At 37.8% G+C, this 18,726-nt stretch overlaps 1 protein-coding gene across 10 annotated transcripts in view; it reads right to left on the bottom strand.

Moving 5' to 3' along the window:
- Positions 1-18,726, bottom strand: part of ROS1 (ROS proto-oncogene 1, receptor tyrosine kinase) — a 107,557-nt gene that overhangs the window by 34,572 nt on the left and 54,259 nt on the right. For 9 of the 10 annotated variants that reach the window (XR_012508657.1, XR_012508656.1, XM_074368442.1 and 6 more), the window contains exons 24-33: positions 18,316-18,518; positions 16,607-16,812; positions 15,477-15,763; positions 11,058-11,234; positions 8,956-9,158; positions 7,411-7,555; positions 6,346-6,578; positions 6,082-6,258; positions 2,365-2,533; positions 1,548-1,665 (exon numbers count right to left, since the gene is read on the bottom strand). Coding sequence is in view for 8 of the 10 variants with exons in the window: in XM_074368442.1 (XP_074224543.1) it covers positions 1,548-1,665; positions 2,365-2,533; positions 6,082-6,258; positions 6,346-6,578; positions 7,411-7,555; positions 8,956-9,158; positions 11,058-11,234; positions 15,477-15,763; positions 16,607-16,812; positions 18,316-18,518 (1,918 nt within the window). In the remaining 2 variants the exon portion in view is untranslated. The remainder of the gene's footprint in view (positions 1-1,547; positions 1,666-2,364; positions 2,534-6,081; positions 6,259-6,345; positions 6,579-7,410; positions 7,556-8,955; positions 9,159-11,057; positions 11,235-15,476; positions 15,764-16,606; positions 16,813-18,315; positions 18,519-18,726) is intronic. The other variant, XM_074368437.1, reaches the window with a different exon arrangement.

Raw genomic sequence — 18,726 nt, 5'->3', positions numbered from 1 at the left:
ACGTCTGCTGTGCTCTTCAGAGGAGAGAAATTTGGACACAGACACACACAAGGAGAAGACCATGTGATGACAGAGGCAGAGATTGGAGTGATGCATCTACAACCCAAGGAAAGCCAAGGACTTCTGGCACTCCCCAGAAACTAGGCAGAGGCAATGAAGGATTCTTCCCTAGAACACTGTTCTGCCACCATCTTGATTTGACTTCTAGTCTCCAGAACTGTGATAGAATAAATGTCTGTATTTTAAGCCACCCAGTTGTTGGTGCGTTGCTGCCCAGGGAAACTACTACAGTCTGGTCAGCTCCCAGAGCGTGCGTTCTGCACCACGACCACTGTGGCACCACCAGCAAGTTCACAGGGTGCACAAGAGCGACCTGCCTGAAGAAGTTACTTTGAGATGCTGAAGGTACAGCAATTCACTCTATTATCCCACAGTCCTAGTCCTGAGAATAAAGACTCAGGGACAGGAAAGGCAACGTATTTATGGAGCTGTGCTTAAGGTGTTACTGAGGGGAACACACTACAGAGGTCCTAGCAAGACTGTGGAGTGGCCTGGCTGGTAAACATAATTGCATTCATAGGCCACCACGATGTATTTGCAGGTCAGAATGTATTTCACTCTGCATGAAAAAAAGTAACAGAAATTTCAAGAAGGTTTCAGTTAGAAATAGGGCCAACGTAATTCTCTAGCATGAGCAGGAAAAAAAATTTTTAAGGTTATGGGAATGCCAGAACAAGATGAAGCAAAAATAGATCTAAAGCTCAAGTTGCCAGGACTATAATTATGGAAGTGACTTTTGTCCTTGGAGCTTCTTAAAAGATGGCTTCATAGTCCCGTGAGGGGAGTGTCTGTGGAATTTGGAATTCTCCCCTCAAGTTGGCATGAAATCAGCTCATCTGAGCCAGTTATGATCCACACAGCTCCCCATACTGGCCGGATCTGAGGTTGCAGTATGTTCATCAGCTGCATAGTTTTCATCAAAGGCACATTTTCAGTCCCTGGGAACACACTACAAACTGTAGTCTTGACAATGGATAGAGAATCCTAGGTTGCCTATACACTTCAGACCATTTCAGATCTTGACCTGATTTTACATTCTGAAAACTACCTAGCTCATTGCCAGTTCTCACTAGACATTGTTCATCTTCCTAGAACAAATTAGCATCAGAAATTTACATGCATACCATCATCTAACAGCAAACATCAGCTCAGCTTCTTGAACAGAATAGATATTAAGTAAATATTAGTTGCATGCTCAAAAGACTGAATTGTTTCCTTTATGGAAAAAAAAAACTTTATGTTTTGACAAGCAGTTGCAGATTTCTGAGAAGAATGATGTTATCTGCCTTATAATTGGAGTGCCAAGGCTGACCACTAGGCATTGAGCAAAGAACGTAATGATGCATACAAGGTCCTTAAACTAAAGATCCTTTTTGTTTATTTATAAACACACGTGCATAAATATGATTAATTTTGATCTAATAATATCTTACCATTAACTGCTTAGCCCTTTGTAGTTTACAAAGCATTTTTGCAAACAGACATACCTGATTTCAAGGATATAGTACATAAGTCTGCTTCCATTATCATCAGATTTTTCCCACTGTATTGAATTTTTACTCCCTTCTAATAATTTTGGGATGCCTGGTTTACTTGGGACTCCAGCTTTGGAAACAAAAGAAAATCTGATTGATATGTTAGAAGTACAAAATATTCTGCATAACATCTTTCTGTAGATTATATTTACTAAAGGAAAACCAAATACATTAAAGAAATGTTCAGAAATACTCTCATCTAAGAATATTTTTAAACGAGTATCTTAAGGTTTTATTAGTGATGGATTAGATGAATTAGTGATAGGAGTAGCAATATATCTTAACTTGAGAGGAAATAAGTGATGTAAATAAAAGACTATTGTAAGTTTTGGAGCGTTTTCCCCTGATTCTTAACAGGGATCAACTTGGAGTTAGGGTATACCTTATAGAACACTAATTTAATGTATATGTTAGTTTTGTTTTGGGTTTTTTTTTAAGTATTTGGTCATAGTATTAAACAAATATTTGAACACTCAGTAACACTATTTCCATTTAGTTCTTAGTGCAAAATATTATAGCTAGACAGGAAATCAGAATACTGAAAGGTGAAATAATTTTATCCATTTCAGGGCCCTGCAAGGCCAGATGAGTATTAATTCTCCTTGCTGCCTGTAAGAACCCTTACCTCTTTTCAATTTCTTCAGTCAAGCTCTCAAAATAGTAATTTACTCTTTTAAGAAAAATTTCAACCTCTATTAGCAAAATAAGCGATGAGAAAAGAACTGAGAAATGTCTAGGGTTTTCTGAGTGTTGAGAATGTTGTCCTTACATTTAGTCTTAAAGCTTTCTGGAAGAGACGTGCTGTTTTCTCCTGTCCTGTACACCACCACTACTCGGACATTATAGGAAGTATAAGGTTGTAGATCTGTGATGTTACAGACATACGCAGGACCTTGGCTGCACGAAGCTGTAACATGGTAAACCTCATTGTGCTTCCACTAGAAAAAGAAGGCTCAATTAACATTTTTGTTTCTTTAAGAAAAACTTCTTAAACACAGAAATTAAAAAGCCTGTGGCAGGCAATTAATATTTAAAGTTTACTTTTTATTAAAAAATAAGAGCTTCTTTATGCATTTTTGATCCCACCACCGACAGCCATTTTATTTTTTATGACAAGTTGTAACTAACTTGAATGATGGTCCTCAGGGCAAGCCCAAGGTGGGGCAGGCACCTCTGACTATATATCATCAGGGAAGATTCAGAGCTTGACCCCTCGCTATCCCTAATCATAGGCATCTTTATTAAATCAGGATGGCTAACGACGCAAGTTCACAGCTTAGGGAAAATGATGGCTCAGAACTGATACTTTCAATTCCACAGATTTGATCATTTGAAAATAAACAATAATACTTTTACATATTTTGACTATTTGAAGAAGTCCACAGCGACTTATAAATTAAAACATTTAGTTTTTCCTCTCCAAACCCTTTTCAGACCTCTAACTAACATTCCTTATTTTTATATATAGGAAGCCTAGTTTCCTGAAGGAAGGAAAATTTTGCCCACTATCACTTAGCCACTAAGTAGCAAGGTTACAAGTTAAATATAGGAAATGTTACTTACATTCCACTTTAGATACTGGGTCTCCAATATAGCTATCTTAAACTTCTTTCTCTGTAACTTTGCTTTAAAAAAAAATCTGTGTATTTGGACCCTTAATATCTTATTTGAAAATGGCGATTTTTTTTTCAATGTACAAATAGGAAAAGACTGAGGATGTGGCATTCTGTCAAGGGTTCTTAGTGTATTTTCCCCAGTAGAGTTTCCTAAGAAGGTCAGTTTCCATAAATAAACCTTACTTTACATCTCCTTTTTCCTTTAGCACTCACAAGGTCATGTCATTCCATTCGATGGGCATTTTATGTCAGTTTCCTATTCAGTTAGAAATGATTTTCTATAGAACCCTTAGGAAGTAGACCACCTTGTTACAGAAAGAAAGGGGAACAGAAGGAATGAAAAAAAAAAAAACAGAAATACTGATGTCAGGGACATTGCCTGTTAAACTCATAAATGTATCAATCCCACTGAGACATACAGCTGAATGAAACAGATGCATTGGGTCTATAATATTTACTCTGAAGCCTCTGTAAGAGAGAAGAGGAGAGAAGAAATGTTGACTCCTGGCTTAAAATTTTTAGCCCTAAAAAATTATCTTTTTCTGGTCCTGACTCCTTAATGATCTGCTATAGAAACTACCTTCAGTGAATAGTCTAGATAGTTCAACATTCCACACCATCCAGGAATTAGCAGAGCTCCTTGGGATGTCAGGGAGATGCCTGACCAAGGATATTGCTGGAAAACTGTAGATTATTGGTCTCACCACAGCAGTGAATGTTCTGGGCAGGCCACCAAGTTGAGAGGTGCCACGGGTCCTTCCCTAGGAAATCACAAGGGAGTCAGGACCTTCCCTTTGTCAGAGACCAACAAGTGCAGGAGAGGAGGCTACTACAGAGGACCTTCAAATTATTTGGACAAGGGTGTGGGGGAATGCTGCAGACCACAATGCCTCAGAGACCAGCACTTCAGGAATGTTTGGTTCTTGTAGGGGTTCTCCTGGAAGCTGAGAAAAACACAATTTTAATGGACTTCTATCAAAAAAAAAATTACCAAAGCGAAATTACTTGCTTCTCCTCAACCTTAAATTGAATATATTCTTCTGCTGTACACCATTGTGATAAAGAATCTATGGAATTTAAGACCTAGATAGAAATTTAGCCTTGTGCACTGATTCCCTCACTCTTCTATGAAAGGAAAAGATGAAGACTGGAAGTTTATCCTTTTCTCTTTTCATTTCTGAAAAATAAACGATTCATTAAAGATAGACCTTCACCCTCATCACTCTCCCTTCAGAGTTTCAGTGTGGAGTTACAGGACCATTTCTAGCTGTCCTATCATTATGAGCTAAGCTCAAGTTGCTCAAAAGAGATAAAACTTTCTGACTAGATGTCATCACCAGCCCTCTCAGAACACAGCCTTCTACTATGCTCATCAATTGGTACTTACAAATGGTCACACATGTAGAAATGATTGTATCTTACATTTTTTAGCATCACGATTCCCTAAGTAGTCTATCTGGAACCTGTATGCAGCAAGTGTAGAGGAAGTTTTGAAACAAAAAGCATTGCATAGAAGTCATGAGGTCTGAACCGGGTGGTCTTTGTCTGCTGTCCCTCTCCTGAACTTTGAAAAGTGAGGTGGGTGACAATGACTCATGTTCCTTCCATGGGCAGCACCCAAGTAGGACTGCTGGAGAGATGAGTCAGCCCCCACGGGTCCTCCCCTGCCTGGCTGGTGATGTCTGACTCAGCGTGGCGCCTGTCTGGGTCTCCAGCTTCTCATCAGTAAAATGAGAGGCTAGAGGCATCATCTCTAAGGTTCTTCCTCATTTCATTTCTTTGATCTAGGAAGTGAACTTTACATCCCTCCCCTTGACTTCAAACTGAACCACATTAAGCTTACTTAAAATAGATGTCCAGAAAAAGAGGACCCTTCAATCTCTCCAATTTAAAACTGAAGTTTTATGAGATGACCATGTTTTAAATAGGCAACAAATTATCATAAACATACTCAGTGGAAAAAGTCCAATTAAACTACAGTCTTTGGTTTTATCAACTCAGTGTTCACTGTTGTTTCACATTTTTCATAGTTTTTACTTTAAAAGTACAAGATTATAAAAAATATTTTATATAGTAAAGTTTTTAAAACATCCTGGGGTACATCCTTCATTTTTAAAGAAGAGTGAAGCCAGAGCTATACTGATTTATTTTTAAGTTCCCACTGAAGGAAACTTTCCTAATCAATCTTTACAAATATGAACACACAAACATACAGTATTTTAAAATTAAATGTCACAATTATAAAAACGTAATAAGTTTATACCATCCCAAGTGTATCAATATAAAAATCAACGTAGACTTTCCCTAGCAGTGAATTAATTATATTAATTGATGCTTTAAAATTCAATGGATATTTTATATTGGTTAATGCGGGAAGATTTTTGGATAAGGAACCATTTAAAATTTACAAACCAAGCTCAAACTAGTCTGGAATAAACTAGTTTTACATTTACTTCTCTCCTGCTGCTATACAGCCCTTAAATGGTTGAAAGAACATTTGAAAACAAGGTTTGGGGTTTTTGTTTATTCATTTCTTGCATTTTTTCATAGAAAACACCAAATTGCTGTGAACTTTAAACCAGAGAACTATGGCAATAACATCTAAACCAAGGAAAATATTATGAAACCAGTAAACCATAACTTACACCCTTTTACATGGAGTCTTTTAAGAGCAAATTAATCTCTCTGGGAATTCTTTCCATCATAAATTAGTCTAGAGAGCTTACTCCTTCAATCTAGCAAACCTGAATCAATGAATGTTGTCAAATATATTGTTCATTTATAAAAGAGAGTGTTCTGGAGGTATAAAAAAGGACTTTGAATTTATTCTATGTCATAAAACAAAGATTTGCATTAAAAGTGAGATCTACCTTTTGGAGTTCAAACCAAAATCTGATGAAGTTAACATTAGATGGAGCCTTCCAGTCTAATTGCAAACTAGTATTCTCTGGAACCAAGGCATAAGGTTTCTCCGGTGTGTCAAACATTTCGACAGTGACAGGACGACTCTCAGCACACCACATTTCCTCGGCGTGGCAGGCCAAAACCTTTTCATAAAAAAGAGTAATTGCTTAACCTTTCCAGAACTTTGCATTTGAGAATGGCAATAAAAGTACCCAATACAGTCACCATACCTTTACCACATATAGTTTTCCACCGGACAGTCTAGTAACAAGGAGAGAGAGCCTTCCATTGGGATATTCACTTTGCCTTAGTGGAGTCTCAGGAATTGGGGCCAGATGTGAGATTGCCACCTGATAGCGGACTGACTCTTTTGGTCCATTTGGCTTGGGAGATTCTCTCCAGGATATAACGAGGCTGGTGTCTGACTGCACAGTTGTGTTAATGAGCCAAACTGCCTCTGGTACTGAAATAAATAGCAACACATGATAAGGGATGTTGCAACAGCTCTGAAAGATGGAAACAAATAACGGGGTCTTGGTTGAGGAATAAGCATATCATGTGAGCAGAATGAATGACAGATGTTCCGAAGGAAAGCCAGCCTCTTACATAATGGGAAGTTGACACAGGCTGCCCGAAAGACTCTCGCTTATTTTTGCCTAATGACTAACTCATTCTCTGACTCCAGCTCAAGAACATGGCCAAAGATGAATAATTCAGTTCGGGTGAGTTTTGTGAATGCCATCAGAGACACCTGAAAGAAATGGCATCACCTCATAATAACTGCCCCCTCTTAGAACACCTTTTTAGATTCAAGATCCATTTTCTTTAAGGCAATGATGTTAGATTACTTTAAATCTCAGTGGCCTCAGTAAATTTCACATAGAGAAAAGGCTTGTCTTTCCTAGGTCTCACCACATGTACAATGTGGATAAATAAATGTAAAGAGAGTGCCACTGTGTGGTAAGACCAAAGAATGGGTTTCTGGTCACAATGAATCAATGGTGATGTTTTGCCTTATAGTTGCTTTTTGTTTTGATGGAATATTATTTATCATCTTCTAGTGTTAGAGTAAGAATCAGGTCATCGATTATAAATCAATAAAAAATGTTAAAAAATAAAAAATAAAAGAATCAGGTCATCAAAATATTTTTCTGAAAATGCATTTTCCTTACTAAACTTTAAAGAGCTCACATAATAAATATTACTTAGCATCCAGATAAAAACCAAATATAGACACACACGTGACATTATCACAAAATTCCACTCTAAAAACCCACACCATGCCCATAACTCACCTCCACTTTTAGTTTTTCCCCAAATCTCTTTTCCCAGAGGTAACTGTTCCAAAGGATCTGAATAATAATTCTTTACAGCTATCTGTATCATATATGTTGAAAATGGCTGTAAACCTTCAATAAGGGCTATACTCTTCTGAAATTCCTGTAATTAATTAAAAAAAATCTGATTCTTATTTTTTTGTACAAATGGGGAGAAAGTATTTAATCTAAGAGGAAAAAAAATGACAATGTTCACTGTCCTAGTCTGCCCAGACCTGGGTGGTTTAATGTCTCCAAGAATTAATGCCAAATGATTGATTGGCAACCCTCAGTCAGTTTTGTGACATAATCATTTCATGTGGGAAGCTAAATTCCCAGTGGACACTATCTCATTAGCATTGCATTAGAAATTCAGCAAGAAGGTATTGTAAGGCTGTGATATATTAGTGAATACAATAAAAGATTAAGCTACATTATCTAATCATTTTTAGAAATAAAGTTTAAGAAAATAAAAAGGCTTTCCTTAGATCAATGGTTCTCAACTTTGGTTATATTTTGGAATCATCTGGAAGTTTTAAGAAAATACTAATGCCTGGGTCCCACCCCCAGAGATACTAATTGCACTGGTGAAGCGTGGGCCCAGAGATATTAAAAGCTCCCATTTGCCATCAAGGTTAAAAGCCACTCACTGCCTTTGACCCCTGTTAATCAGTGTGAAGACAACAGGATAGATTAGCTGTAATAAGAGAAATGTCCAATGCCAGAAAACCCATCTTGGTCTCTGAAACAATTTCTCTTAGAAATATGTAAAGAAAGTTTAAAATAGATAAAATGAAGTAATAAGAATCAGTGTACTTTCTGGCAAAGTATACAGTGCTTAACGACCAATAGATGATGGTCAAGTTCATCTTTACATTTAGTTAAATAATAACACAAAGAAAAATACTGGATACCTTTGATTCCATCACAAGGACAACTGAAACACCAGTGCCAATGATGAAACGAATTGTGTCTATTCACTGATTCAAGAAATATCTAGTGAATGCCTATTCAATGCCAAGTACTATGCTGGGTGCTAGGAATACAATAATGAATAAAAACAGATATAGTTCTTGCATAATAGCACATTTCACAAAATATAGGACATAAAAATATAATGTACAACTTTTATATTTGTATTACCTATATGCTATGGAGGAGAGGTACACAGTAATGCTATGTCTGTCCAATTCCTTTCTTACCCCTCAATCTGCTGGAGAGGCCACAAAAGTGTCTCTATCACTTTCTGGGGTAATTAGATTATCAGGGAGGGCAACAAACCCAGCTCTTTCAGTACACACAGCGAACAGGTACTATATGCAATCCACCAACTGGTTAGAATTAATATACACCTTGAAGCTTAACTTATACTCAGACAAGAAGACTAAAATACAATATTTTTGGATAAATCAGCTGTAAAAGTTTGCATAATGGCCTGTTTCAGAACATAATAAATAATGCGGCTGAGAATTTTCTTTTTAGAAAAGGGGCATCTTGTGGAAGGACAGTCAGCTCCACTCTTACCAGCATTCTATCTTCCAGTTCAGAGCTGTCTTTCCTGCCATTAACTTCTTTGTAATAAACCAGGTACGTTGGAGTAGGGCTAGTGATTCCGTACCACGTGAGGTTTGTCCTGGCAGGTGGTAATCTGATTGTGAGGCTGGTGTTAGTGGCATTAAGTATAGTCGGCTCTGCAATATCTGAAGCTAAAGACAGAAATGCTCTATCTAAAACAATAATATAAAAAAGATTAAATATATACACACATGTATAAGAGAGAAACAGCAGATTCATTTAACATCAAGGGTAATATCCTTTATATTTATTTAACTGATAAGGTATGATATATTGGAGTGCTGGAAATGTTATCAAGGACAGGAAGACAAGCCTTTCATATATTTTGAAGATCTTTAAATGCTGCACAGAAAGAGCAAAGTAACTGGTAATTACTTCAAATTGCCAGCAGATGGAGGTAAAGTACCCTTAATAACGGACCCGGACAGTAGCAATATAAATTGACCATTCTTTTATTTTGAAGAAAGTAATGAGCAACTATATCAATCATATTTTAAATGAATTACAGCTATGAAAACTGATACTACCTTTGGGACTTTTATTTTTAGAGATACGTGTGTGTTCAACTTCAAATAGAAATGGCATGGACTTTTTAAATCTCCTAAATGAATTCTTTTACCAAAATGTGAACTTAGCTTATTTATAAATTCTCCCACTTTTCATATTGTATAACTTACATAATTTATAACTGAATACATTTAAGCAAAGAGGCTTTGTTTTGTCCCTTTCCATCCCTTTGTAAGAGGGAATTATACTTAATTTACGATAACATTGTGACTTTAACAGCAGAGAGAGCTTGAAAAAACTCAGAAACCACTCTAGGTTTGAATGTTCCCCATGAGGTTATATAATGCTGTTTTTGTTTTTGGTTGGTTGGCTTTTATATTTCAAGTATTCTTTTATTATGACTCTCAGCAAAAAAAATATGTAGTCCGTTCTGCATCACGTGATACACGCATTCCTAAAAGTCATCGCATTACACAAAACGGCACAATAAAATCCAGAGAGTTTATGGCAGAAATCAAGTTGGGGGTCAACTTCACGAGTGACACATTAAACAAAATAGATAGGAATTTAATAAACATGGTAGCACAAATATACACATGTTAAATGCCTGACATACTTAACACTACAATAACTAAGGTGCTTTACCCAGAAAAAGATCCGAAGTTTTAATGCAATGCTTTTTGACACTACCAGATGGTCTAAAATAGCATCAGAGGAGAAGAAAGATGGAAAGAAGGAAAATTATGGGATTGAGAAGAGAAAGAGGACAGAGAGAGAATGACAGGACCAGGGTTTCATGTCTAAGGTGGCCTGTCACAGCCCAAGCCATGGATACACATGGAGATCAACGGCGACCAGGGCAAAGGGCAGTCGCGGTGCCCATCAAATCCTGACCGTCTGGAGCAACGCTGAGAGCACAGCAAAAAAACTGGAGGTTAACAACACAACATTGTAAATCCACTGCACTTCAGTTAAAGAAAGAGTTTGAGGACCATCCCTGGAGGAGACATTATGGGACTTTTCTGATCCTAAACTGGGAGACCAAGCTGATTTGTGAAGGAAAAGCTGGGCTGGTCTAACAAGATAACTCACAGGTCTAGGAATGTGAAGGAGAGGCTGGGCTGGGCTGGGCTAACAAGATAACTCACAAGTCTAAGTATTGGAATACTGATCTGAGCTCTGCTAGACTAACTTGTAAATCTAGGTTAATTAGTGTTGGTTTGCTGTTCATGTTTTTTGCTAGCCAGCTGGGTTTTCAAAGATACATATCTGGCTTTGGAATGTTGGTTTGCTGCCTCCCTGCCTCCACTTTTGTGATGATAATGCTGCTAAAGCTGTTCCATGCCTATTGGCCAAATACCCCAAGCTTGTACTTTACCCTATAAAACCTCATGTGCACGTCCTGGAGGTGCTCAGAGCTTCGGAGCAGAAGCCCCTCTGAGCCCGACGGCTTAATACATCTGAGTACTCCAACCCTCCGAGTGGTGCTTGTTTCTTGACTGGCCTGTCGTTTCCGTAACAGATTAAGAAAGTGAGTTTATTACCTGGAAAAGGCTGCAGAACCGAACTGTAAACCAAGATACGCTTACTCCTTGGAGTCTCTACCTGAGAGAGGATGACCCCATTGCTTTTCTTTACTTGATAAATCTGTGTGCTGTCCTTTGCTGTGGCAATCCAATAGAGAAACTCCCCATCTACAGTTAAGCTAACAAGCGTTTTTCCTGTTGACGAAAAACAAACCAAAAGAACATAAAGAACAAAATACATATCTGATGTTTTCCACTCTCAGCGATACGTGAAATCCTTTTTCTGCAGCATAACTGCTAAATTTTGAATCTTTCTATCATTTCACTATGAAAAAAATAACTTTTATTTTCTGTCGTTAGCCTAAGGATTTTATAGCTATTTTCTCACTGTATCTCCATATCAAGCCAACAAAGTAAATATTATAATTAGTAGCCTCGTTTTGTAGAGGGGTTAAATAATCCCCTAAAGGCCGCAAAGTCAGTCAAGAGCAGAGCCAGGATTTAAAATCTACCTGTGGGACTCCAAGTCAAACAATGCCAACTGATGGGAGGTACTGGATGAGGCACAGGGCTCAGTGCCTCGCTCAATATTTTTATAGTGATTTGGAATGAATGCATAGTAAACATATTTATCAAATGTGCAGATAATGCATGATTCTTACTGTCACTAGTATGTTTAGTCACTGACTTGACATTCAAAAATATCACAACAGAATCATGAAATGGATTGAGATTTAACAGGAACAAATGTAACATCCTAAATTCAAGTTTAAAGTCAAATCTATAAATAATGAATGAAAGAAATCTGGCTTAATAGCAGTTAACATGACTGGGATATTATGCTGTGCACCAGAAATTGACACCTTGTAACTGACTATACTGCAATTAAAAAACAAAAAAGACGATGGGTTCTTCAAACGGCAAGCAGCCCAAAGACCTGATGCCACTTTGAGCTGCAGTAAAAGACAACTTGGGAAGTCCTAGGCCCTCTGCACTGACCAGAACATATTGAAGGTACCGTGAGTCTTTATGGGGCAACATTTAAGACAACAGTGAGCAGCTAGGGTGAAACCTCAGGAGGGTGACTAGGACAAAGAAAGATCTAGAAGCCACATCACCTAAGGAGTAGTTATAGACGCTTGAATTTTTCCTCTAAAGGAAATGCTGAGAACGGGCTATGATGACAGCTGTCTCTACATAGTTGAATGGCCACTATGCAGAAAGTGATTGATTTATTCTTTGCAAATGTAAAGGTCAGAACTCAGACCAATGAATGAGAGGAATGGGGAGAAAAATCTGGCTGAACATAAGAAAAATATCTAATATTTAGAATTGTCCTGAAATTAGACTTCCTTACAAGGTAGTAAATTGTTTTAGAAGCATGTGTTCGAGCAAGACTTTTTGTAGAGGGGATTACTTCTAATATGTCAGCTAAATGATCTCTAAAGTCATTCTGATTTTCCAATTTTAGGATTATGTATTTCAATTATGGATTCATGAAAGACTGACCAGTTCTGTACCTATAAGATAATGGCCCATTAGATAATTCTTGCATATCAGATGTTAAAGAAAAATTATTCTGACACTTGTCTAAATGGTAAGGAAGATTTTAATCAAGACTATTGCAATATTGCAATCCAAATACAACAAAGACAGCTGGGGATTTACAGCCAACAAGCAGAATGAGGGAGCTAATGGACAGAAATTACTAAGAGGAGACATCAAGGGGAGGAGGATTCCTACTAAACTGGCCTAATAGGATTTTTGCTAAAGGCAAGCTAAGAACATCAAGAGTGGAGGATGAACGTGATCAGATGCCAAGGGTCGGGGAATCTCTTTAAACTGATTTGGCTTGCTAGAACTGGACTCAGTAAGGATGGACACCCAAGGCCAAGTCTGAAGCCTAGCTGAGAATAGAGTTCAGAGGATCCTAACTAAAGTTTGATCAAGGAAAGAGTGTTTGTCACAGATTCAACATAAACAAGTCATTCTCCTAATAAGAGAAGTTCAAAACATTATCTTTACTCTTAAGCCCATTGGAAGTACACTGGAATTGTTTCTAAAAGGCTCTGGGTAACATGTCAACAAAACCATACATGCAGTTATAACGCACAAACACAGACACTCAAACACACACACACACAAACTTGCAATTTCAAAACTTTACTATATAGTCGAGCAATGACCACTAGCACTTTTGATAATGGAAATAATTTATATCTATGCTGCCCAATACAGTAACAATTAGTAACCTGTGGGTTCTGAGCATTTAAAATGTGACTAGCATTGCTAAGGAGTTAAATTTTTAATTAATTTAAACTTAAATCACCCTGTGTAACTAGTGATTACTCTACTGGACAGTAAGTAATAGACCCTTAAGAATATATGGGGGTATTTATCAATTAATTAATTTTTTTATTGAAATATAGTTGGTTTATAATATTGTGTTAATGCCTGGCAAATAGCACAGTGATCCAATTATACACATAAATATATATGTATATTCCTTTTCATACTCTTTTACATTATAGGCTATACAAGGTATTGAATATAGTTCCCTGTGCTATATGGTAGGATCTTGTTGTTTATCTATTTTATATATAGTAGTTAGTATCTGCAAATCTTGAACTTCCAATTTACCCCTTCACTTCCCCTGTTCCTTCCTGGTAACCATAAGTTTGTTTTCTATGTCTGTGAGTCTGTTTCTGTTTTGTAAATAAGTTCATTTGTATCATTTTTTTAGATTCCACATATAAGTGATGTCATATGATATCCTTCTCTTTCTGGCTTACTTCACTTAGTATGACCATCTCCATGTCCATCCATGTTGCTGCAAATGACATTATTTTATTCTTTCTTATGGATGAGTAGCATTCCATTATATTTGTATGTATGTATGTGTGTGTGTGTGTGTGTGTGTGTGTGTGTGTGTGTGTGTGTGTGTGTGTATACATACATTTATACCGCAACTTTTTTATCTATTAACCTACTGATGGACTTTTAGGTTGCTTCCATGTCTTGGCTATTGTAAATAATGTTATGAACATTGGGGGGTGTGTTTCTTTTTGAATTAGAGTTTCCTCTGGATATATGCCCAGGAGTGGGATTGCTGGGTCATATGGTAAGTCTATTTAGTTTTTTAAGGAATCTCCATACTGTTTTCCATAATGGCTGTACCAAACTACATTCCTACCAACCATGTAGGAGGGTTCCCTTTTCTCCACACCCTCTCCAGCATTTATTGTTTGTGGACTTTTTGTTGAAGGCCATTCTATCTGATATGAGGTGATACCTCATTATAGTTTTGATTTGCATTTATCTAATAATTAGTGAAACTGAACATTTTTTCATGTGACTATTGGCCATTTCTGTGTCTTCACTGGGGAAATGTTTGTTTAGGTCTTCTGCCTATTTTTGGATTGGGTTGTCTGGTTTTTGTTGTTGTTGTTATTGAGTTGCAAGAGTTGTTTATATATTCTGGAAATTAAGCCCTTGTCAGCTGCATCGTTTGCAAATATTTTCTCCCATTCCATAGGCTGTCTTTTCATTTTGTTTATAGTTTCCTTTGCTGTGCACAAGCTTATAAGTTTAATTAGGTACTATGTGTTTATTTTTGCTTTTATTTCTAGCCTTGGTAGACCACCCTAGGAGAACATTGCTAAGCAGAGAGTGTTTTGCCTATGTTTTCTTCTAGGAGATTTATAGTGTCTTGTCTTATATTTAAGTCTTTAAGCCATTTTGAGTTTATTTTTGTGTGTGGTGTGAGGGAGTGCTCTAACTTCATTGATTTACATGTAACTGTTCAGCTTTCTATGGCAGTATTTAGAGTGTTTTTTTCCTATTATAATTACTCTTAATTAGGAGATTTCCAAATCATTTTAGACTTTCAAATATTTCTTCGACAAGCACATGAATTTCAATAGATAAACATGTCAAGTATTGAGCAACTCATGCTGAATGTGGAGACAATAAGATCATCAGAATGTAAGGACAGCACTGAAAGTAAGATCGTGGATGTTGTAGTTAGGCCTAGTTTCCAACACCAGCTCCTCTATTAATTGTGGCCCTTTGGACAGGTTTTTCTCATCCTCATTTCCTCATCTGTAAAATGAAGATACTAGTATCTGCTTCACTGAGGTGTTTTGAAGAGTAAATAAGATAATGCTTAGTAACCTGCTTACAATACATAGTTGAGCTCAACAAATTGCAACTCTACTCTTAGTTATAAAATAACAACAGAAAAGCCCCCCACAGATCCAGAAAACTATGTGACTACCTATGTACAATTTGTCTGAAAACCATTTGAATTCTACAAAACCACTTGGCACAGTCCAGAGCAAATACCATGTATACATTCTTCTGAACACAGGAGGAGTAATAGGATAGGGACTGCTGCCACTACTTGTGAAGATCTACAGGCACACATGAGTGTCTTACCAAGCAGAGCAGGCATCATGGTAACTTGCCAGCACTGACATCCTTCCAGATCCATGGCCCAGATCTCTTGCCCTTTGACAAAGTATATCTGTGGCTTCTTCAAGTCAGAGGTATCAATAGTCATTGCTCCACTTAACTCCAATTCAGTCACATTGCAGGAACATTGGCTCCTTCCAGTTGGATGGTTTATGGCTATGGGTTGCAGAATTTGGTGCAAGGTCTGGTTTATAATACTGTAATAGAACATCTGAGATCCAAAATTGGAAACTTCTGTCCAATACAGGCGACTGTAGGGGATAAAAAAGACCCTCCAACTTACTGAGTAAAACATATTGCAAATATCAGTTCCTAATGAAGATCAATCATTTCTAATGATAGTGGGGACAAATGTCACCTTTGGAGAGAACATGTCCTAGTGTTCAATAACCCTCTGAGATGGAAGAGGTCACAAGAAGTCTAGTTTGTAGCCTTTTCCAATGATTTCTCAGTAAATGTGTTTCCAACGAAAGCCGTGGACTATAATGACCTAGGCAGTGTATTAAATGGCTCATTAAAGGTTGTAAATGTGAAATTCATTTGCATACTTTTTATCAACACCATCTCCATTCTCTTCCTCTCAAGTTTGTTTCTGCTTCTAAACTAGTTACCAATCTAGTTTCAAAATAGACTATAATCATGCTTATGTCACAAACAAAATATATCTTTCCAGCCTGAGGAACTCCTGTTCAGTTGCTGGGTAGAGACCTTAAAATTCATCTCATGAGGACATCAATTAAAGATGAATGAGCCCAGAACAGCATTTGCCGTGTAAGACATGCTACCTGTCTATCTCCTGCTCATTCCTGCCACTATCTCAGACCCCTTCTTGTCCTTACCAACTGAGGATATTATTAAATTTACCAGTATAAAAATAAACTGTGGTTTCCTGCTGGTAATTAACCTAATTTTAGGTTAGTCGAATTGCCTGTGTGGATTAATTTTACATATTGGTGGTTGTGGGCTCATCATTTATACGTCGAATTACTATGTTAACGTAGTGAATCAAGGACATGAAGCATCCTACTGTGCCATCATTGACTTCTGATAGTAAACCAGAGATACTACATTACAGACACTCACACTTCACGTACCTTAAACAGGGATACACAGAAAAAGAGATTATTGTTGAATTTCTGTTACAAATTTTCAGTTTCCTGGGATATTTCACCTTGTTTTCAAGATCAAGATCAAATATTTGCATTCCATTGTGCAATCCTTTCAGCACAAAGTAGAGATGCCTTGAAAGCCAGTCAACTGTAATCATTGTGATATCAAAAACCAGTGCATCCCGGAAAATCTTAACAACAGGCAGAAAACACAATCAAGAAGATATTGGTCATTTTCTTCAACTTTGAGGGCTCTTTTTGTAATCAACCATATTACTTATTTACCGCAATTCTCTTTCATAATCCAAAACCTCAACAACTCTTGATTGTGTGCCTTTGTAACACTGGTCCTCTTCTCACACTGTATATTTTCCCCTAGTTAATTTCAACAACCATGGCTTCAGCTGTAATCTGTAGGCCAGTGTTACAAATCCACATCTTCAGGCAAGATCCCTCATTGTGTTACTGATTCAAATATCAAACTGCCTACTGAGTATCTCCACTTGAATGATCCCAGAAAACAGAATTCATCACCACACCCCCCAAATCCCTTTTTCTCCTGCATTTTATATTGTTACGGATTTTCAACACACTCCAGGAGCAATCCTGACAACTGTGGTTCACCCTTGACATCTTTCTCCCATTACTACCCATAGAGAATTAGTCCCATTTTAAATACCTCCCCAATTTGTCCTCTCCTCTCTCACCTCGCTGCCTCTTACTTCCTGCCCAACATCTCCTGCTTGGATTTCTGTGACAGCCTCCTACTTGTCTCAGACGCAACCTTCTCTAAATCATCATTCACATTGCTAACAGAGAGGTCTTTCTAAAACGTAACTTGATCAGTTAATTGACAGTCAACTCCTTAGCACACACACAAAAAAAAAAGTCCGTTAGTTTAAGGCTCCTGCTCAACTCTCCAGGTTTACCAGCTGCCCTTCACCCTGCCCTCACCTCCACTCCATTCCAAGATCCTTCTATTTATAGCTTCCTGAAGAGGCTATGGCTCTCTTGCTTCCCTGATTTTGCAGTTGCCGCTCCCTCAGCTTTTCCCCACCTTCACCTGGTTCATCATCTTTGTACCCAAGATGTCTTTCCATTCTACCTCTACCACCACCACCGTACCTGGACTAAGCATCCATTCTCTGTGATTCCACTGCATCCTGCCCTTAGCATGGCCCTTGTACTGTCTTCTGCCTGTCTTCTCCACTAGCTAACGTTCGGTGAATGCCTGCTGCATGCCAGGCATTGTCCTGAGTGCCTTACATGGTTATCTCATTAATCTTCACCCTATGATGAGGGACTACACAACCATAGTGGTTAAGTAAGTTACCGACGGGCACAGATCTAGGTTGTCAGATTTCAAAGCGCTCCCTCTTAATCACAAAGCAATACTGTCTTCCTAGTGTTAGACTAATACTAGACTGTGTTTATTCAAGAACTGTGACTTTTTTTTTAACCTCTATCTCAGGTAGCACAGTGCCTTAAACCCAATAACTGCTAAATTAAGCCTGACCACATTTGTCCAAAACCTAACCTGAATTCATTTGTGACTAAATCATTATACAACATCCGTCCCGTTCACAGTTATAATCTTAATGGCTTAACCGCTGGCCAGTCGTTTTAATTACAGCATGGTGCTATCCACAAATGCTCCACTTCCTTCCTTTCAAAAGAATTACGTAGGGAAACACCTCTGAGCTGGACCGATCGTGCATGCTCAGACGGAAGAGTGCGTCTCCTTGCGCAAAGTACCCCACTGCATCGTCGGCCGTGTAGCCCATGGCACTGATGTCTCCTTCCGCTGAAAACGTCCACACAACTTGATTTTGATCCATATCTAACAATGCTATCTTGTTGCCAGAAAGAGTTATGAGGTATGGAAATGGGGTGATTTCTAAAAACAAAACAAAACAACAACAACAACAACAACAAAAAAAAACCATAGATAATACGTACAGAAAAACAACTTCCGCAAAACCCCTTGATTCAGTATCAGGCCGTTCTGAAATCCATGAGCCTCCTTTGGCTTTTCTCCCTACACTCTGCTCAATCGAGACCGCCCAGGTGCTCTAATCTTAGGTTTGCTTAAGCATGTTTGGTGA

Source organism: Camelus bactrianus, chromosome 8 (assembly GCF_048773025.1).
Source record: "Camelus bactrianus isolate YW-2024 breed Bactrian camel chromosome 8, ASM4877302v1, whole genome shotgun sequence".
Taxonomy (NCBI): domain Eukaryota; kingdom Metazoa; phylum Chordata; class Mammalia; order Artiodactyla; family Camelidae; genus Camelus; species Camelus bactrianus.
Note: the sequence above shows the minus strand (reverse complement) of the source record. Positions and strands in the feature narration are given on the sequence as shown.